This window comes from Cyprinus carpio, chromosome B20 (genome assembly GCF_018340385.1).
Source record: "Cyprinus carpio isolate SPL01 chromosome B20, ASM1834038v1, whole genome shotgun sequence".
NCBI classification, from domain to species: Eukaryota; Metazoa; Chordata; class Actinopteri; order Cypriniformes; family Cyprinidae; genus Cyprinus; species Cyprinus carpio.
The window spans coordinates 1,624,807-1,646,972 of record NC_056616.1 but is presented as its reverse complement, the minus strand read 5'-3'; the positions used below and the strand labels follow the sequence as shown (position 1 = coordinate 1,646,972).

The 22,166-nt window shown below is 38.1% G+C and overlaps 2 protein-coding genes across 2 annotated transcripts in view; both read left to right on the top strand.

Annotated features, from left to right (window-relative positions):
* On the top strand, nucleotides 1-4,245 carry LOC109100365 (cannabinoid receptor type 1A-like). Its single transcript, XM_042747097.1, has 2 exons — nucleotides 1-156; nucleotides 1,461-4,245. Exon 2 carries the CDS (start codon nucleotides 1,485-1,487, stop codon nucleotides 2,928-2,930), a length of 1,446 nt encoding a protein of 481 aa, XP_042603031.1. The 5' UTR covers nucleotides 1-156; nucleotides 1,461-1,484; the 3' UTR covers nucleotides 2,931-4,245.
* A 2,076-nt stretch (nucleotides 4,246-6,321) lies between these two features.
* Nucleotides 6,322-22,166, top strand: part of LOC109100428 (sorting nexin-14-like) — a 31,539-nt gene continuing 15,694 nt past the window's right edge. Inside the window, exons 1-16 of the mRNA XM_042747098.1 lie at nucleotides 6,322-6,476; nucleotides 6,913-7,055; nucleotides 8,296-8,424; nucleotides 15,907-15,983; nucleotides 16,644-16,722; nucleotides 16,811-16,854; nucleotides 16,958-17,045; nucleotides 17,188-17,272; nucleotides 17,512-17,668; nucleotides 18,272-18,347; nucleotides 18,572-18,616; nucleotides 18,719-18,799; nucleotides 18,995-19,109; nucleotides 21,350-21,505; nucleotides 21,584-21,708; nucleotides 21,795-21,853. Of these exons, the coding sequence (XP_042603032.1) occupies nucleotides 6,918-7,055; nucleotides 8,296-8,424; nucleotides 15,907-15,983; nucleotides 16,644-16,722; nucleotides 16,811-16,854; nucleotides 16,958-17,045; nucleotides 17,188-17,272; nucleotides 17,512-17,668; nucleotides 18,272-18,347; nucleotides 18,572-18,616; nucleotides 18,719-18,799; nucleotides 18,995-19,109; nucleotides 21,350-21,505; nucleotides 21,584-21,708; nucleotides 21,795-21,853 (1,454 nt within the window). The 5' untranslated portion in view covers nucleotides 6,322-6,476; nucleotides 6,913-6,917. The remainder of the gene's footprint in view (nucleotides 6,477-6,912; nucleotides 7,056-8,295; nucleotides 8,425-15,906; nucleotides 15,984-16,643; nucleotides 16,723-16,810; nucleotides 16,855-16,957; nucleotides 17,046-17,187; nucleotides 17,273-17,511; nucleotides 17,669-18,271; nucleotides 18,348-18,571; nucleotides 18,617-18,718; nucleotides 18,800-18,994; nucleotides 19,110-21,349; nucleotides 21,506-21,583; nucleotides 21,709-21,794; nucleotides 21,854-22,166) is intronic.

Below are 22,166 nucleotides of genomic sequence, written 5' to 3'. Positions count from 1 at the left end.
AGGAGAAGAGCGTCTCATTCCTACAAACCTGCAAACCCAGAGACAGCGCGCGCGTCTGGACCCGCACTCAGTCGCGAGGCTGCGGTGGAGCAGGATCTCTGCGAGAGCATCTCATCTGTTTCTCAAGCGAGCAACACCTGCGCGAACTATGTGAAGGTAAACCTGTATTTCTCAACTCTGTCAACCTGATGCATTTCATCTTTTATTAAACTAAACTCCATTTATAACGCTTTAGGTGAACTCCGTGACACTGCTTATTTCAGCACAAACAGAAAAGTTCTCTGTTTTAATCTACGATGCGTCTCGCAGGGACAGTATGTTCAAGCGCTAGCCTAATAAATAGAATAAAATAAATCGTGAAGTTCTCCGTGACTCACATAATGTGATACACACTGAGAGAGAGAGAGAGAAAAACGGAATTAAACTTAAATTGAAATTCTGATCCCGAATAATGATTCAGAACACATTGATAAGAGCACACAGGTGATAGTGTACATTACAATTGAATATTAGGCTATTTGAACTTTATAGCCTAGACACAGTCGCACACACAAACTAGACTGTCCTAAACGTTATTAGTTATAGTTTATAATATATTCGAACTATATTTCATACATTTAACAAATTTTTCATTTCAGTCTTTAGTTATATATTTACATTTGTGACCATGGACCACAAAAATAAGGGTCATAAGGGTCAATTTTTTAAATTGAGATTTATATATAATCTGAAAGCTGAATAAATCTTTCCATTGATGTATGGTTTTTAGTATAGGGCGATATTTGGCTAAGATACAACTATTCTGGAAAATCTGGAATCTGAGGGTGCAAAAACATCAAAATACTGAGAAAATCACCTTTAAAGTTGTGCAAATGAAGTTCTCAGCAATGTATATTACTAATCAAAAATTAAGTTTTGATATATTTACGGTAGGAAATTTACAGAATATCTTCATGGAACATGATCTTTACTTAATATCCTAATGATTTTTGGCATAAAAGAAAAATCTATAATTTTGACCCATACAATGTTTTTTTGGCTATTGCTTAAAATATACCCCAGCGAATTAAGACTGCTTTTGTGCTCCAGGATCACATTTAGTCATTTGGCATATATATATACTGAAAAAAGAGCTTTTTTCCTCACCAGTGTAAAGTAGTGTCTATAAAGTTGCCCGCTGCTTTATAACTGTATGCATGGTGTTTTAGGTTGCGTCTGCAGGCATCAATTATTCAAAGCCCGTCTCTTAGAGTAATAATCCCTAGGTGCCCATCCATGCAAGAAAAACAACAAGCGCAAAATACAAGAGCCGTATGATGGCTCGTCTGAGAGGGCATTTATTTCTGTGCTCAGTGAAGTATCGATCAAGCTTTTGAGAGCTCAATATTCTCTGTAATCTTGGAATGATGAGGATCCATGCGTCTTATTTGAACAAACGTTCTCTCAATGTCATCCAACAGGTTTCCTTCAGAGCATCTGTGACCATGCTGTTCCCTGCCTCAAAGTCCGATGTTAAATCTGTTCTGGACGGAGTGGCAGAAACCACGTTCAGAACCATCACTTCTGGACTGCAGTACATTGGTAATAATGATGTTGGCTACGAAGACCACATCATAGACGGCGACTTCGGCAAAGGTGGAGGATATCTTCTGCCGAAGCCGTTTGCAGCCTACCGCAGAAGCTCCTTCGCTGATAAAGTGGGACCGGATGAGGAACTCATCATAAACGGTATTCCCTTTTACCCCACGAACAGCTCTGATGTGTTTGGGAACTTCAGCCTCGGAGATGAAGGGAGCAGTCTGCAGTGCGGGGAGAACTTTATGGACATGGAATGCTTCATGATACTGACTCCTAGCCAGCAGCTCGCCATAGCCGTGCTGTCTCTCACGCTGGGGACTTTTACTGTATTGGAGAACCTGGTGGTCCTGTGCGTGATACTGCAGTCACGTACCCTGCGCTGCAGGCCCTCCTACCATTTCATAGGCAGCTTGGCCATCGCAGACCTGCTTGGCAGCGTCATCTTTGTCTACAGCTTCTTGGACTTTCACATCTTTCACCGCAAAGACAGTCCGAACGTGTTTCTGTTCAAGTTGGGGGGCGTGACGGCCTCGTTCACCGCATCTGTGGGAAGCCTGTTCCTCACCGCCATCGACCGATACGTTTCTATCCACCGTCCGCTGGCGTACAGGCGCATTGTGACACGCACCAAAGCCGTGATCGCCTTCTGCATGATGTGGGCGATCTCTATTATCATCGCCGTGCTGCCGCTGCTGGGCTGGAACTGCAAGCAGCTCAACTCGGTCTGCTCCGACATCTTTCCGCTCATCGACGAGAACTACCTGATGTTCTGGATCAGCGTGACCACCGTTCTGGTCATCTTCATTATTTACGCTTACATGTACATCCTCTGGAAGGCCCACCACCACGCGGTGAGGATGCTGCGGCGCACGTCTCAGAAGAGCCTGGTGGTCCACTCCTCCGACGGCACCAAGGTCCAGACCGCCAGACCGGATCAGGTTCGCATGGACATCCGTTTGGCCAAAACGCTGGTTCTGATCCTGGTGGTGTTGGTGATCTGCTGGGGGCCTCTGCTGGCCATCATGGTGTATGATCTGTTCTGGCGGATGGACGACAACATTAAGACAGTGTTTGCGTTCTGCACTATGCTCTGCCTGCTCAACTCCACCATTAACCCAATAATCTACGCTCTCAGGAGTAAAGACCTGCGGAGGGCCTTCCTCGCCACCTGCCAGGGCTGCAGGAGCACCTCCAGCACGTCCCTGCAGCTGGACAACAGCCTGGAGTCAGATTGTCAGAGGAATCAGCACATCGCCGCCCACCGTGCGGCCGAGAGCTGCGTCAAGACCACCGTGAAAATAGCCAAATTGACAATGTCCGTCTCAGCGGAGACATCGGCTGAAGCCGTTTGATTGTACTGCCGGCCGGGTGATGTTCAGATGCATCTCAAAAGAATGTCATGGAAAGTTCAAAACACAAAGCTGCTTAAGTTATCACTGGATTGATGAAGTGTTCACTATTACATTTCATCGCTTAAGTGCCAAATTTGATTTTTTTTTTTTTCTCTCAGAAAAGGTTCTCACCCAGTAAATGAAATTGTTGGGGCTTTTTTGTTGTTGTTGTTGTTTGCCCTTATATTTAATTGTAATGTGTGGATGTTGTGTGTGCTTTATGAAAGTTTACTATATTTTTATACTTTGATTTTTTGTTTTTTGAACAATGATATCTTCTCACATGGGAATAAGGGGCTAATGAACTTTTTAATAAAACCGTGTAAGTATGAATTCAAATACATACATACATACATATATATATATATATATATCATACATACTATATATATATATATATACACACACACACACACACATTGGTATCTATGTAAATATGTGTCAAACCCTGTGGAGATTTAGTGTATCCAACATCATTGTGATAAACCACAAAAGATAAGAGTCTCTCTGTTTTTGAGATGTCTTGCTTTGCCAATGAAGTAAATGTTTTGAAACTGAAAGTATTATAAGAGGAGCAAGTTCTTAGGTACATGAATAATGAAAGCAGGAAAAGTGAGGACATTTGTTTGGTTCGGTTAACAAATGTATTGAATATCGTTTACTAAGATATATTTGGTCCGTTACATGATACTTTAGTGTTATTGTTGTGAGGATCAGAAAAAAGACAGGACTATTTTTTTTTTAACAAGATGGCCGTTATTGTGTTTTATCATCACAGATAATACAGTGACTGAAATAACTGTTGGATTTGAATCTGATTGTATTTTTTCATTCTGCCGATGTATTTCTCTGAGATGTAAAGTAAAATTCATTTTACAATATGCACAAAGCCCAGAGAAAAATAAAAAAGATAAAAATAACATTTTGTTAATAGAAAATTTGTAGTTAATCTTGTAGTTAATTAACAAGCAACTGAAATGTACATATCATAATTGTATAGTCATATTCCTTAAAGCGTGATATGGTGTGGTGGTGCTTTTTTGTTTGCACTGTTCAAAAGTATAGGTACATTCCTTACATAAAATGTATCTACTTAAGTATTGAAGCTTACAAATCATAAAATGTCACAGTGGCTTTTGTCCCAAAGTAGTTCTTGAAAGTCTGTCTCGAAATGATGTCTTAAAATACAGAAGCTGCTTGCACACTTATGTATCACAGTTTAGTCCATTTCAAGTATTTTTTTTTTTTTTTTTTAAATAAAGTCAGTACTGACCTAAACTGTGTATTGGGATACTTTTATTTAAAACTGCAAATCAAATCATTATGGAGTCATGTTGGTTCCCTCTAGTGGATAGTTACAGTTTCATAGTTACAAGAGTCATTTTCTAGAACAGAAAGCAATGATTACCTTCAGAGGCAATGCATTTTTACTTTATTTTATTTATTTATTTATTTTTGTGAAAAAGTTAATTTTCATTAAAAATTTTCACTTTTATCCCTATTTATATAAAGGATAATGAAGAGATATCATCACAAAATGATCCCGATGACTTGATCTGGATCTGACTTGAAACAGACTGCAGATCACCCGACTCTGACAGCATTAAGATCTACTGTATATGGTCTTATGATGTAGCAAGCAAACACATGGCATATTTATCTCATAAAACTTCAGTGCATGTAACAGCAGGGTGTTGTTGGCTCCAGGGCCAGTGATTGTGCACATCGCATTTCATTTGAAAAACTCGTAGCTTGATGTTTAATGTACTAGAACAACCAGCCTGCAGAACCAAATTTCTCTCACGCTTGTCACAAACACAACCCACTGCCAGTATCTGCAAAGAAATGACACCATAACCCAAGGTGAAAGACAATATTGTTACATTAAGCAATTTTTCTATTACTTTTTCCTTCTCATTTTTTCAGAAATCCATTATGAGAAAACAGCGAAATGCAGCTTAATGTTCAGATCAACAACCTTGCAAACACAGAATTTCTGTCAAACCTTAAAAAACACTACCTACAGGCATGATAAGAAAACGACTTAAAGTGGTTTTAATGTACTGAGAAAGACCCGAGATAGTCCAGGTCATTAATAATGTTTACACATAAAACATGAGCAGAGAAGTTTTACAATAAGCTTTACCATCGAGAAATAACATAATAATATTGTCAATCTCATGGTGTTGTTGCTTTGACTACAGATATATCTACTTCCAAAAACTTTAAATTTAACTGTATGTTTTAGGTTTATATTCTGTTAGATTTTAATAGAAATTAATTTAAATATGATTTATTTTACTCATGTTATAGCTCGATTAGAGGTTTGCTGAGGCCCCCTTGTGTGGTTATTGAGAATCACTGGGATTCAGAATATTTTAAAGCATAAGTCTGAAATCCCATATGCCTTCCTCAATCCTTAATCACTGTAACCAAAGTTAAATTATACACAGTATATTTAATTTTATGCATGGGCAATGCATAAGTTTAACACAAACCAACATTTTGGACCAATTAAACTTAACTATGCTAACACAGGTTAATTTTAGCTAAATCTACAGCCCCGTTATTGAACCATGTTACCCATTTTAAAGTATTTCTATTTTATTCTAATTTTTAAGGATTTCATTAATGTGTTTTTATATATTATATAATATAATAATATGTTTATATAGGATACACAAATAAGGATTTTTATCTAAACAAACACATTTCAAATTCTGATACATGCAAATTCTGTATGCTATTAAGTGGACAAATGGCATTTGTCTGAAGCAAACACTAGCATTCTCTTACTATTTGTTGAATAGAGGCCAAGAAGTTGTGAAAAATGGTGATGATTTTTTCTTATGTGTAAGAGATATCATGACTATGGCCAGGGGTACCGGACTGGGGGTAAAACCAGTACTGATTACCAGGGCCCCAAAGGAAGAGAGGGCCCTTGAAAAGTCTGGAATATATTTTATTTTACCTGGATATTTTCATGGGGGCCCATTAGGACTGCCTATGCATAGGGCCCGGGATCTTGTGCAACGCCCCTGACTATGGCAATGTGACTGGAAGTGTCTCATGATGAGGGTCCAGTAATGCTTTATGGCTCGACCCCTCAGGAAGCATTGGATAAACACAACATGACCCACAGGTGCTTCTGGATCACTCTCAGACTTCCAGAATCAACAATTATACAGACATTACGTCATGATTATATTAGTGAATTACAATATCTGACCCCATGAACGCAACACTATGGGAAAAAAAAATATTAAAACCTTTTTTTAAAATATAATTTTTTTTCCTTTCGAATGTTTTTTTATAAGGGCTGTCAGTGAGAGACCGGACTTTTATTTTGTAACGGTATGTAGGCTGCGGCCGTCGCGTTAAACCCGGAAGTGCAGCTCGCGTAATGACCAGTAATCTGATCATGTGAAACAATCAGCTGAATGATCAAAACATTGGCGTCAGGATGCGTTGATATGTTTTTAGAGTTTATATCAGACCTGCTGTGAGGTGAGAGAACTATATCGCACTTAAACTGTCATCTAAGAGCAAATATGTGAGTGTTATTTACACTGTTTACACATATGCAGTTTAAGATTATCAGACTATCATCATCCACTACTGTTAGCTATAATTATAATACTTATCGACAATAATATAAAAGTTAAGGAAGCAGGTACTTTGTAGAATCATATAAATACCATGAGAATATGATAATATTTGATCTTTTCTAACGTGTTGTGTATGTAAATAGGTATTGTACTGTGTTATTACTCTGTTTAGCAAATGGTAACATGGTAATATTATGATTGTTTTTGGAATTGTGTACCGTGTAAATACACGAATATTGTAATTTAGTACCATGATGTACACACAATATCAGATGTCTGCACAATACTAAACATGATTTATAGTGTGATACTTTCGGATTGATTCTCTTTTTTAGACAGAATGTCAGACCCTTACTCAGTTCTGGGGTTTGTGAGGAGAGGTCTGCGGTTAGATGTGTTTAAGGATGTTGCTCGTCAATATCCAGTCATTTTCTGTATCTTCACCTTTATGATCACCTCCACCGTCATCCTCAACCAGTGAGTATCTTTACACACATACTTAATCGAGACATATTTTGCAGCATGTTTTTGGACCAAAACTTTTGTACTGGTTTAGTTTGTCATCTTTTGATCCTCGATCTCTCTCTGACTCTTCAGTTGAACAGGCTGATTAGTGTACCTTCAAGAGCTGTATATGTACAGTACAGGTCAAAAGTTTGTAAACATTACTATTTTTAATGTTTTTGAAAGAAGTCTCTTCTGCTCATCAAGCCTGCATTTATTTGATCAAAAAAATACAGAAAAACAGTAATATTGTGAAATATTATTAAAACTTAAAATAATAGTTTTCTATTTGAATATACTTTAAAAAAATATTTATTCCTGTGATGCAAAGCTGAATTTTCAGCATCATTACTCCAGCCTTCAGTGTCACATGTAACATCCAGTCTATCACATGATCATTTAGAAATCATTCTAATATTCTGATTTATTATGAGTGTTGGAAACAGTTCTGCTGTCTAAATATATTTGATGAATAAAAGGTTAAAAAGAACTGCATTTATTCAAAATAAAAAAAAATTCCTTATAATATATATTCTAATAATATATTTTCGTTACTATCACTTTTTTATCAATTTAACACATCCTTGCTGAATAAAAGTATTGATTTTATTTTAAAAAAAGAAAAGAAAAAAAAATTACTGACCACCAATTACTGACCAGTAGTGATATTGTTATTACAAAATATTTATATTTTAAAAAACATAGCTTCTACTAATCTCATATTTTTTTTTTTTTTACTTTTTATTCATCAAAGTATCCTAAAAAAGTATCACAGTTTGTTCTGAAAAAATATTAAGCAGCAGAAACTGTTTTCCAACTTTGATAATGAATCATCATATTACCTCCTAATGATTTCTAAAGGATCATGTGATAATGATCCTCAAAAATTCAGCTTTTGCATCAATCCAAGACAGAAATAAATGATAATTTAAAGTATAATAAATGAAATTGAAAAACAATTATTTTAAGTTATAATAATTATTCCCTTCACAATATTACTGTTTTTTCTGTATTTTTGATCAAATAATTCCTCTGCAGGCTTGATGAGCAGAAGAAAACTTCTTTCAAAAACCATTACGCTGCTTTCTCTTCCCACATTAAAAATAGTAATGTTTCCAAACTTTTGACCTGTACTGTAAATGATCCCTGTTATTATTGGTGATTATCAAATATATACCCCTTTCCAATCTTTTTTTTTTTTTTTATGTTATTTTTATATTGATATTCTGGTCATTTCTGCCCCCCCCTGGGGGGGCCTGCATTCTGGTCATTTCTGGTACTGCTCCCTCAGTCCTGAATATCTGCTGCCGAATATTCTCATCTCAATCAAGACCAAGAGGAAAGTAAGTTTAGTAGTTTTAGTCAGGTCTTAATTTGAAAGGTCTTTTTTTGAAATCAGTGTTTTGGAAATGTTTATTTGGGATATGGGAGTGCAGTTTAGTAAAAGTCTGTTATAAGAGAATGTTTGGTTCCACCAATTAATTTTAATGTAATAATATTAATACTAGTTAAATTGTTTAAACGTGTTCCTGGTATTTGTTTATTATACTGAGTTTTTAAGGGGCTTGTTTTGCTCTTATTGTAATAACTGGCAGCTCTTCACCTGGAGTTTTAATCAAGAGAGGGCAGAGTTCAGTAGTGACTAGAAGGTGAGCAGCAGTATGCAAACTGAACACACGCTAGACAGCTACTGTTAAAGTATACACGCCTCATAACCATGCCATTATTCGACTCCAGCCCGGTGAAGACTGACACGCCACTCAGCCGTTCATATTCGCCTCTCAGTGTGTAAGCACGTGCATCTTCTGCATCATTAAAATGTGATCAGTTAATTTGAGTGACAAGTTGAGCGACGTATGGAGTCACGGGCGTTTATTATCAGCTGGTTCCGATCAGTGTCCGATCGTTTGGAGATAGAAAAATATTAAAAGCGCTGTTGCATTCTCAATATTTAGTCATTTTGCCTAAATTCCGAATGCACAGAATAAAAAATGTAAAAAATCTGTTACGGTTGAAATTTTGTACCACGTTATATATTGTCAAACCAGATATAAAACAGCTGGAATCATGATTGCTTTTCAGATGGGGGGGTCCAGATTGGTTGAAATCATGGGCAAAAGCTCCAGTTGTGCCCAGTCATCAGCAGCCCTGTGTAGAGTATTGATTTCAATGCCAACTGGTTCTTAGGAGTATGGTGGGAATATTGTTCATTCCCACAGCTACAATAGTTCCAAAACGATTGTCTGACACCTCTCTTATGCAGGTGAACACAACCAGGTTTCCTAGGGTTGCTAGGGATTCTGGGCCCTTCGCACAGAATTTGCTTTGAGGAAATCACGTGGAAATTACCCTCCAAAGGACATTGTTGTGGGCCCCTCTAAGCCTCTGTGGCCAGTACACTCTCTCTCTTTTTTCCCTGGGTTGAGACGCTGCTGCTAGGGATGGTCTCAGTGTCTTCAGTCTAGTACATAATGAACATGTGTAGCCAACCACTCCACCGCGTTCATCAGGTAGAATCTGAAACACAAAGCAGTGTAACTTTGTGATGGGAAACAAAATTGCCTGTTTTATATTCCCACCGCCCTCTTACTTCCGTGCAGTGTGGTAGGCGAAGCTTATTCGTGAGCAGTGTTGGATCCACTTTTCACCATTCGAGGGACCCGTCACACCCTAGAAGGATAAGTTCTTCCTCATGTTCTGCCCCCAGTCCCATTATCGGCTTGCACTCATCTGCCCTTTACTTGAACTCAGGAGGACATTATATGGGCCTTCCCACACCAAGTCTACACCCTAATGTAGATGATGTTCCCTGGAACAAATGCATTCCTTTGCCTCTGTCCAGTTGTGCAGCTTTGGTATGCTCCACAGACAACTCTGCCTTTAATGATATATGGGTCTGTGACAACAGGGATCAGTTTGCCAATAATCTACAGTCAGCTGCTTGGTACCATCAGGTTTTCTCACTGTCCACATGGAGATAGTGGATTGACACATTATTATGACTCCTCTCTCAACCAGCCATTGTATGGCTGGCACAGTTCTTTCCACCGTGTACACACTCAGTGGGTATATAACTGTAGAGTGCTTGTAAAGTGTGCCTTGATTCTGACATAAACTATTATCTTATTACTCCTTATTTCTTGAGATGGGATTATTCATGAATATTTGACCTTGGTCATAGTCTTACTGTAAGATACGCTCTCAAAGCCAGCTGCTAGGGACTATGGTAGGGAGTATTGGTCAGCCCTACAGCTACAATAGCAAAATAATCTGGAACCTTCTTTGGCACAGCTCACTTTTCTTAATCTTTGGTTCTTTCTTTGCTTGATGTTTGATTTGGTTCTTCTTTTTCTTCTTACATTCTATCATTTTTCCCACAAATACTAGCTCTCATCTATAACGGGCTGATGTCATGAGGACCTCTGAGAAGCAGGGTCACCCAAGTGCCTATGCAGCTGGATTAAGCTGACCTGCTTGTCTCTTGCATAGGGTCCAATAATGAAGTCACCATTGACACTGGTGCTTTTTTCAGATCAGTGCTCAGGCCTTATAGCAATATCCCAACAAATGGTCTCTTGTTACCCTGCCGCTTCAGCAAGTCATTAGGGTCAGTGTCTCTCATTACCATACCAGAATGTATAATGCATGCTGACATAAGTCCCATGATGTAGTCTGCCCCATCCCCTTCCCGATTAACAGATGTTACCTTGGACAAATGGGTTTTACTTTTGATACAGTCTTTCAGCAACTGTGAGATCACTTCCCACGCATCGTTTTCCACTCCAAATTCCCAGATATAATTTCCCCCTTGTGGTCAACCTTCCTATGGCCCAAGAAATCTCCAGTTTCCCTGTTACTTATGCTCTTTGGATTCTATTTTCACAGGGTCACCTATTTTCTTAGCTCACATATTAAGTGCTGTTTAGTATGGTGGTTTTAAGTTGTAATAGGTCTCCGCTACTGTTAGTACTGCTATTAACCATAAGGGGGCACGTTTGATTGCCTCCTTTTGCTCCTGGCCTTCTGGTCTCAGGCAGGAAGGACATCTTCCTGATCAGTGTCAGAGTCTGTATCTGAGTCTTCCTTAGACTGCACATACATGCCCTCCACCATTCTGAGGGGACAGAGATCTGGATACAGAGAGGAAACTGGGGGAGCATATGCAACAGCTGCTGAACTAACTGAGCTCACTCACAGATTATTGTCCATGGGGAGTCCGCAGCTCACTTTCAGATGTTCACTGTTGTCTCTGTCAACATTAAAGCAGAGAAAAAAAAAACATAATTGGCTTCCAACTCCCTGCAGAGATTTCCACAAGTTTTGAGCAACAGCTTTAACAGCGGCAGAAACAATCTGAAAAATACAACATCTTGAGGAGGGAGAAAGAAATTTGTGTTCTTTTATGCGCACCACACAAATCACTCACAGCTTGGACAGTAATTATGGTAATTATCCGTGCCAAGAGGCAATTGAAAAAAAGATTAAGGCAGAGAAGTGCACATAATAGCAGGATAAAACCCTAAACACGCCATCTAGACACAAACACACTGTAACCACAATTAAATAAATAAAACTAGATAAATATATGTTCTTGGTTGTAACAATCACTAACTTGCTAACTTTTTCTTCCAGTTTATCAATAAGCCTCCTAAAATGCTCCTCACATTGGGAGTTTTCAATCTTGTCCCGGTCTTTCGTTACTTTGTCTGTATGCGTCAGTGCTTCAAACAAATGATAAAAGTCCACCTATGCCTTTTGGCAACCAACAGAAGGCAGTATATAGTGTTTTATATATAGATATATATGTATATGTATATGTAGATAAGGGCTGTCAGGTTAACGCTTTAACTGAATTAAATTAGTTATGAAAAATGACGCAATTAAAATATTTTAACGCAGTGAACACACTGGCCCCACCCCCAGACCTGTCTGTACGTCATCTTACATTTCATACAGTGTCTATTAACAAATATGCAAATACTGACAACTCTATAAATGCAATTATACCCCAAAAATTCAAGATAATGGGGCATAAATGCTCCTGTATGAGTTTTTGTCTCATATTTATGTCACATGATAAGCAATCTCACACGAGCAGCGAGAGCAATATCACATGAGTGCTGTTTGTCCCGAGTGCAAATGTTATATTATACAACAGTACAGTAAATAAGAAGTTAATATTGAAATTAATATTTTAAACACAAGGTTGTCTGTTTTTGCTCAGTTTTGCCAACAAAAATATTACCTATAAAGCCACAGCAGAACTGTTGTGCATCTCCGAGCAACACAGCAGTGTTTAGTTAGGGTGACCATATTTTAGTTTTCCAAAAATAGGGGGTGGGGTTGGAGTTTGGTTGGTGGTTAAAGTAATGCTGCACGCGCCCAAAGTAGGAGATGGTCCTCACTGCAGATCACAAGATCCTGGGGCTGTGGTTGGATCCAGATACAACTCCTCCAAAATACCATCTAAATTGTTTCTTAAGACAGTCAGTTCCCCTCAGAGATACATTCATACTTCGCACATCATGAACAGTAAGCTTGCTCTCCCTGTTAATGTATTTTCTCCTCATTGCATCTCTGGCCTCTAACTCCGTTTACAGACAGAAAAAAAAAAAAAAAAAAAAAACAGATCCGTGCATCTCTGCTCAAATTGAAATCCTAAACTGCTTTAATTTTGGTGGTTTGCCAGCAAATAAATAAATGCATTACATGTGTCAGAGTGAAGCGCTGCATGTCAAGTCACCTTTATTTATATAGCGCTTTTAACAATACAGATCGTGTCAAAGCAACTGAACAACATTAAGTAGGAAAATAGTGTGTCAATAATGCAAAATTACAATAGTAAACACTCATTTTTCAGTTAAAGGCAGTTCACCACTGAATTCAGTGATGTCATCATCCAGCTCAATTCAGTTCAAATAGTATCTGTACAATCAAGTCAATGATATCGCTGGAAATGAAGTGTCCCCAACTAAGCAAGCCAGAGGCGACAGCGGCAAGGAACAAAAACTCCTCGGTTACAGAATGGAGAAAAAACCTTAGGAGAAACCAGGCTCAGTTGGGGGGCCAGTTCTCCTCTGGCCAGACGAAACCAACAGTTCAAATCCAGGCTGCAGCAAAGTCAGATTGTGCAGAGGACTCAACTGGTTCCTGTGGTCTTGTCCCGGTGGTCGTCTGAGACAAGGTCTTTACAGGGAATCTGTATCTGGGGCTCATCTAGTTGTCCTGGTCTCCGCTGTCTTTTTGCTGATCCACCATCTGGGCTGGATACGTACTGGAACCGGCTGACTGCTGTGACCCTCTGATCTGGATACAGACTGGATCTGGTGGAGAAACAGACTAATATTAGCATAGATGCCATTCTTCTAATGATGTAGCAAGTACATCAGGTGTTATGGGAAGTGTTCCTGGTTCCAGTTTACCTAATTAATGCAGCCTAAAAATGCTTTAACGGATTTGGATATTAGAAGCGTATTAGTGTGTTATGTGTAAGCCAGGTTAAAGATATGGGTCTTTAATCTAGATTTAAACTGCAAGAGTGTGTCTGCCTCCCAAAAAGTGTTAGGTAGGTTATTCCAGAGTTTGGGCGCTAAATAGGAAAAGGTGTCATGGGCTGCACTTGAACACGTTGAAAACTGCATCGCATAGGTATTTTTATTTAATTTAATCACATCTTTCGTGATATAACTATGGCTTTAAGCCATAATTCAATATCGATTATATGTCGATATATAGTGCACCCCTAATTAAAATAATACTATTTAATACAGAGGTGTCAAACTCAGCTCCTGGAGGGCCGGAGCCCTGCAGAGTTTTGTTCCAACCCTGCTTCAACACACATACCATGTAGCTTTCAAATAAGCCTGAAAGACTTGATTAGTTGGATCAGGTGTGTTTTATTAGGGTTGAATCTAAATTATGCAGGGCTCCGGCTCTCCAGGAATTGAGTTTGACACCACTGATTTAATTAAAAAAAAAACTTAACACATTTGGCTGCCCCTATAGCATTTTCCTATTTCGCCTATGCGACGGGCCGACTCTGCCAATAACCCATGGGGGAAATCAAGCCATGGCAACAGTTTAAAAGTAGCCCAGTTCCATGGAGGACAAATAAGAAAAAAACTTGACAACCCTGCATCCAACACAAGCTGCAGAAGTCAGATTTGGCTGGTCATGGGTTGAGAGGAGAGATGGCTGACAGACCATGCTGCTCAACAGATCCTGAGCTCATTGACAAATATCTGATCTTCCTTTACACAGAGCACACTTGATCGCGAAATTGAAAGTGAACAGCGAGCGCTCATCCAAAAGAGGTTATATTCTCAGCATACTGATAGCAGCCCCCTGATGTGTGAAAATTATATGCAATATTAGAATGTTTGCGGGAGTGGGTGGGACTGGACATAGTCCTCGCATGGCTCTAATACAAAAACACACACTATAGGTGACTGTAGAAAGCAAAAGATTGATTTATTAGATTGAAAATTTTAATCAACTGATGGCCCTAATATATTATATATTATATATATATATATATATATATATATATATATATATATATATATTATATATATATATATATATATATATATATGCTATTTGAGTATATAGTGAACTTGTTCAAGAAACCAGATTAAGATGATTTGAGCTTTGTGACATGGCACGTTATCTTACAGTAAGTACACTCATGGGTACACTGTGGTCATAAAAGGATTGACATGGTCAGCAGCAATTCTCAGGTAGGCTGTGACTTCTAAACAATGCTAGTTGGTACTAAGGGGCCCAAAATGTGCCATGAAAATATCCCCCAAACCATAGCACCACCACCAGCATGAGCCATTAATAAAAGGCAGGAAACATTCATGCTTTCATGTTTACACCGAAATCTGACCCTACCATCCGAGCTTCGCTGCAGAAATCGAGACTCATCAGACCAGGCAACCTTTTTCCTGTCTTCTTTATTTGGTGAGCCTGTAGAGAATTGTAGTCTCAGTTTCCTGTTCTCAGCTGACAGCAGTGGCACCTGCTGTGGTCTTCTGCTGCTGTAGACCATCTGCTTCAAGTTTGACGTGTTGTGCATTCAGAGATGCTCTTCTCCGTACCTTGGTTATAACAAGTGGTTATTTGAGTTACCATTGCCTTAGGAACCAGTCTGTCCATTCTTGTCTGACCTCTGGGAAAGTAAGGCATTTTTACCCACAGAACTGCTGCTCACTGGATATTTTCTCTGTTTCGGACCAATCTCTGTGAACTCTAGAGATGGGTTTACAGATAAATGGGAAACATGATACTGGTCACTAATCAGCACTCTTGGAAGGCCACTCACCCAATCAAATCCGAGGGTTGGAACTAACTGTTGTATGAACCGATATATTGGCCTTGGCCATACTTGACTATTAGGATAAGTGTCACCTCTGCTTTGTGCCATTGTCAAAATCTTCCTTGTGTTTTGTGAATTTTCAGTATCTTATGTAAATAAATGTTTATTTGTCCTTTCAACAATATTGTGTACAACTTTGGTTTGCATTGTGAAAATATTATCAGCAGTATATAGAATACCTTGCCTCTAGATATTAGCCAAAAACCTTATTTATAAATCAAGTCCCCTTTATTTATGTAAGGCATTATACAGAGGCATCTTTGCAGAAGACAATAGTGTCATCATCCAGCTCAATTCATTTACGTTTTGTTGTCATCCGATAGTGTCAGTACTGTCAAATTGATAATATTACTGAATATTTACTGAATATTACTGTATTTTTAACCCTTTTGAAACTGTTTTACTGTATCGATGATTAATATACTGTATATCTGTGTACCCTCAGCCACAGAAACAGCAAGAATTGTTCCCGCTGGGTCACAGTTGTGCAGTATGTGGGAAAAACCAGTGCAAACGCCACAGGTAGGATCAACTCGGGTAAATGTCAACCCAAAACCAAAAGAAAGAAATAATAAATTATATTTAGAATAGAGTGCTGCAGGGATGATATACTGTATATTTTTGCTGACCAAAACCTGGGAATGTTTTAGCATTTTAGCACTTCTAGTTATATCACTGAGTTTTTAAATGGCTTTTTGGTTAAATGCCTGTGGTGAACACAAGCTCAAGATATTTTTTATTTTTTTGCATTTTATTCTACAACAACAATTCACCGTTAAAGGGTTACTCCATCCCAAAATGAAAATGTTGTCATTATTCACTTACCCCCATGTCGTTCCAAACCCGTAAAAGCTTTGTTCATCTTCGGAACACAATTTAAGATATTTTGGATGAAAACCAGGAGGCTTGAGACTGTCCCATAGACTGCCAAATAAATAACAGTGTCAAGGTCCAGGAAAGTATGAAAAGCATCATCAGAATACTCCATCTGTCATCAGTGATTCAACCGTAACGTTATGAAGAGACGAGAATACAAGACAAACCAAACCAAAATAAAACAAATAATTCTGTAGTATTCCTCAATAATTAATTGAGGCACAATATAATTCATTTTGCATTTGGAAACGTTTTTGCTTAAATAATGAGGATGTAAATGTAACTATTTGTGTTTTTATTCCAAAGACCTACCCTTCTGTTGGAGAACTATCAGCCATGGCTGGACTTAAAAGTGCCGTCCAAAGTGGATGCCAGTATTTCAGAGGTAGACTCATAATGCCAGTCCTGAGTAAAATGATACATAAGAAAATTAATAAATCAAACTAATAAATCCTTTGTTTGACTATCTTCAGGTGTTGGAGTTAGTTCTAGAGAACTTTGTTTACCCATGGTACAGGTATGGCTGCTTTAAATGCAAAAGTTACTTTTATTACAGTGTTTTAGCTGAAAAAAAAAATGGAATGTTCCAATTTTTTTCTTTTATGATGTTTTGCAATCAGAGATATTACAGATGACGAGGCGTGTGTCGATGAACTGAGACAAACAATCCGTTTCTTTGCTGCAGTTCTGGCTCACCGAGCACAAAGAGTGCGTACACCTGTACACAAACTATTTATTTCAGTGCTTTCAGTATTTCAGTTCAGTTCAGTTCAGCACTGATATCACAATCCACATACTGTAGCTTTCTGTAGACTTATAAAGTGGCATACTGATTGAAACTGTCTTGTAGGTGGATGTTCCCTTAGTTGTGATGGACAAAATGATGAAGGCAGCTATGAAGCACATTGAGATCATAGCGAAAGCACAGCAGAAAGGTGTGTCCTGTGATGAAATCATTCAATATCAGAGGAGCTTAGGTCTAGAATTCCACTGAATAATCTAAACTATCAAAAAGATGGTTGGTTCTTTGAAGTTCCTTTCCCATAGTCACCTATAGAGCATTTCTGTTGTACTTTTCTTTCAAGATGTTATCTTATAAAGGACGTTTTGGATTTTGGCATCATTAGTTTAATCAGTTTTGTTAACCATCTTTTTGTTTAAATTATATGAGCAGTGAAGAATACAGAGGGTCTCCAGCAGGCAGCGCTAGCTGAATACGGTGCCGATCTGCATGTGGCCCTGCGGAGCCGCAAAGATGAGCTGCTGTACTTGAGGAAGCTCACAGAGCTGCTGTTTCCTTACGTCATGCCCCCTAAAGCTACAGACTGCAGGTACAGCTCACACACACACTGGACACTCCTGGTCAAAAATTTGGGGTCAGTAAGGCTGCATTTATTTGAAAGAATACAGTAAAAACTCTAATATATTATGAAATAATATATACAATGTGCAATAATGGTTTCTATGTGAATATATTTTAAAATGTAGTTTATCGCTGTGATCAAAGTTGAATTTCCAGCATCATTACTCCAGTCTTTAGTGTCACATGATCTTCTGAAATCATTCTAATATACTGATTTGCTGCTCAAGAATTATTATTTCTTATTATACTCAGTTTTATTATTTCTTATTATACTCAGCATTTATTTTTTTGTATTTTTTTGTAGCAATACATGTATAAGTCTCTGTTGTCATTCAATTAATTTAATGCGCCGTTTCTAAAAAAAAAAAAAAAAAAGCATTAATTTGTTTATAAAAACTCAAATAACCCTAAAGCTTTGAACAGTAAGAGATCCATGTTAAACATCTTTAATGATGTAAGCATGCATTTACCCATTATATACAGTATGAATGTTTCCAGATCTCTTAAGTGTGATGAGGATCAGTTGATGTTTCTGTGCTCTATTCGTTTAAGCTTTGTGGTTCGTTCTCAGATCTTTGGCCCTGCTGATTCGAGAAGTCATGACAGGTTCTGTTTTTCTGCCAATAATGGACTTTGTGGCTGATCCTGTGAGTGTAACGGCTTACCATTATATATACACCATTATATATAGCGAAATATTGCAATAGCTGCATGTGATACACCATATATATATATATATATATATATATATATATATATATATATATATATATATATATATATATATATATATAAAAATATGTAAATTGTTGTATTACTGTGAGGGAATCTTGTAGTTGTTATTCACATTCATGAATATCCTTTATTCCAGGACACAGTGAATCACATGGTGCTCATTTTCATTGATGATACTCCAGTGAGTGATTGAACCAAATTAATTGTAGTCTGGTCAATAAGCCTTTTCCTGCCATTTAAACATGTTTTTTCATTTTTTTTTTAATTTTCTTTTTTCTTTCAGCCTGAGTCAGTTACTGACCCTCCATCTGCGCTGGTGCCCTTCCTGGAGAAGTTTGCAGACCCACGCAACAAGAAGTCCTCGGTGTGTACTTTGGTCAACTTTTAATAACGCTTTCAGGATTTATCACAGCATCTAAAGAAAAGAGTTGTAGTGAGGAGGTTGATCCATTTCAAAGTTTACTTTTGATATCATTTGAGTGTTTTTTGAGTTCTTGTGTCTAGTAAATGTCTCAAACAAAATGTTACAGGTTGTTTCCTTTGTTTGTTCTTCTGTCAGGTGTTGAAGTTGGATTTGAAGGAGATCAGAGAGCAACAGGATCTGTTGTTTCGTTTTATGAGTTTCCTGAAGGAGGAAGGAGCGGTACACGTCCTGCAGTTCTGCCTGACTGTGGGTGAGGACATGCATTTCACTGCACACAATGCATGATAGTCTCATTAGTGAATATGTGGGTTTCTGTTACCAAAATATGTTCAAGTATATTCATTATATAGCAGTCATATGCTAACATACAAATTACAAAGAAGGATCAGAGAATGAATTTCATCTTCAAACAAGGTGGGAAGATAGGCACACTTTTAAATCTTCACCTACTGTGGAATTTCCTATCTGTAGTCTCTGATTTTGGTCTGTCATACCCAGCTCAGAAAGTCAGGACCAGGTGGGTTCAAAAGAAATCTCTTAAATCTATTCAAATTGCACCAGTTATATTGTGGTTCTCACGTGGGGCATCAGATGATGTTTTGATCTTCACACAAGGTGCCGAATTATGAAGTGAGTTTTGGTCACCTGTCACTTAAGGTGAGTGTGAGAGTGTCAGAAGACTGACAGAAGACAGTCACATTAGTAAAACATCAATGAAAATTTGCAGTCAAAGTAGTTCTACTCAAAAGTAGTTCCCTTACTTGATGTTGGTTAATGCATTAAATTTGCCTTTTAGGAGTTCAACTTGAATCCCATTCAAAATCCACATGGGGATTTTTTTTTACATTTTGTAAAATCATGTAAAATTCCTGATCACACCGATTGAAATAATTCATTCCAAGGTACACTATATGTATAAAAGTATTGGGACACCTGATCATTACACCAACAGGGACTTTGCATTCTACAGTCATAGACATTAACATGAAGTTGGGCCCCACTAGATTTTGTAGTGTTTCTGTGGGACTTTTTGCACATTCACCAGTAAAGTATGTATGTGTGAGATCAAGCACTGATGTTGGGTGAGAATGCTTGACTCAGTCTCCATTCCAGTTCATCTCAAAGGTGTTGGGTGGGATTGAGATCAGGGCTCTGTGTGGGCCAGTCAAGTTCTTCCACACCAAACACATCCAACCATGACTCATGGACCTTGCTTTGCGCTTTGAGTCACAGTCATGCTGGACTAAAAAAGGGCCTTCCCCAATTTTTTTCCCACAATAATGGGAGTATAGAATTGCCAAAAATGTCTTGACATGCTAAAGCATTAAGTTTTTCCTTCACTGGAAGAGGCCGAGCAGCCCAACCCCTGAAAAACAGCCCCACACTATTACCTTTCCTCCAACAAACTTTACACTGTCTACCTGCCTGACTGCATTGTGCAATGTTCTCCTGGCATCTGCCAAACCCAGACTCACCAATCAGGCTGCCAAACAGAGAAGCGTGACTCGTCCTTCCACAAAACAGGGTTCCACTGCTCCAGTGAAGGTGTGCTTTACTCCGCCCTGTCTGAGGAGTCGCTGTCAGCGTCAGTTTGGTGTGTCTGGGCCTTTAGAAATGAGTTTCAAGATGGTTAAAGGGCAGTTAGTTTATAAGAAGCTCCTTGTGTACCAGTGGGAAGTCCTCTCCTTTCAATGCCTTGCACTTGGATCTTCTTGCCTTTTAATATATAGCAGCCTTATATGATGACTTGTTTATGTTAGTCCACCAAGATCCAAACAAAATGGAGCAAATCTTTCTCCACTGTGAAAGTCAGAGAGGGGCTGCATCATAGTACTGGGGCCTGCAACTTTTTTATTTTTGGCAAACGAATCCCTTAGCTGTAAAATATTTACTTCTAGCACAAATGATACACTGTGCGCGGTGTTTTTGTGTGGTGAAATTGAGCAAAAACAGACAATACGAACAATATTGTGTCAAAAATGTAACAAAATTAACTTCTTGTTATTGAACAGTTGCATTAAATCAATAATCACATTTGCAATCGTGCAGATATTCAGGAAAATATGTCTTGCTTCTGTGACATTGTTAAAACATACCATGTGATATAAATACAAAAACCCACACAGAAATTTTTTTTTCTCCCCTCATATCTTGAATTTTAGGGGCATATAACTGCATTCCAGTAAGCTCCTTGCATCCTGCATCATGTTCGTCACAAATTGCAAACAGTTTTAATGACTTATGGGACGGGGTGTGTTATATTTCTTTCAAAATTAATTGCACCAAATTAACACATTAAATTTATATCTCTAAGGTATATGCACATATAATGTAAATATATATATTATTCAGTAGATCAAGAATAGTATATCATGTATTGTGAACAATTATTGCATTATGTTGATGTATGCACTGCTTAAAGTTAAAATGTTAACTAAGGCTAAATGAATCGTTCACTCAAAAACCAGTCTTTTGTGTTTTTATGTGTAGAGGAGTTTAATGACCGGATCCTGTGTCCTGAACTGAGTGACACGGAGAAGCAGCGTTTACATGAGGAGGTGCAGAAGATCTATGAGACGTATTGTCTGGAGGAGAGCATCGACAAGATCAGCTTTGACCCTTTCATCATAGAGGAAATCCACAACAGTCAGTCTCATTACTGTTTTCTGTGCCGCACATGTGTCGTATGCCACGGTCTCTCATTCTGTCTGTCACTTCCTGCAGTCGCTCAGGGGCCGTATACAGGCGTGGTGAAGCTCCAGACGATGCGATGTCTGTTTGAGGCCTATGAACATGTGCTGTCTCTGCTGGAGAATGTCTTCACCCCCATGTTCTGCCACAGCGATGAGGTAACTTCCAGGAAATGCCATTTCAGAGCTGCTTAAGATGGTGTGTTTGAATTCCCCATCATGTGTCTGTCTCTGTTCTTCCTCAGTATTTTCGGCATCTGCTCTGTGGTGCTGAATCTCCTGCTAGAAATTCAAAGCTAAACAGGTGAGTTTTTTTCTTATTTGTGTGTGTGTGTGTGAGCTGTTGCTAAGCTCACACAGCAGTGGAATACAATTTAGACTGCTATAGAAAGTTCTGTTTACATGGTTGGATTATGAAAAAAGACTGACACCTCATTTGAGAGCATTTCAAATGAAGACAGCCCTAAATATTACAACTGTAATTTTGCTGTTGTTCAATAAAATAAAAATAAAATAATAATAATAATTATTATTATTATTATTAGTAGTAGTATTTAGAGGTACAATAGTAGTTTTACTAAAATAAAAATGTTATAAAAAATATTATTATGATTTAT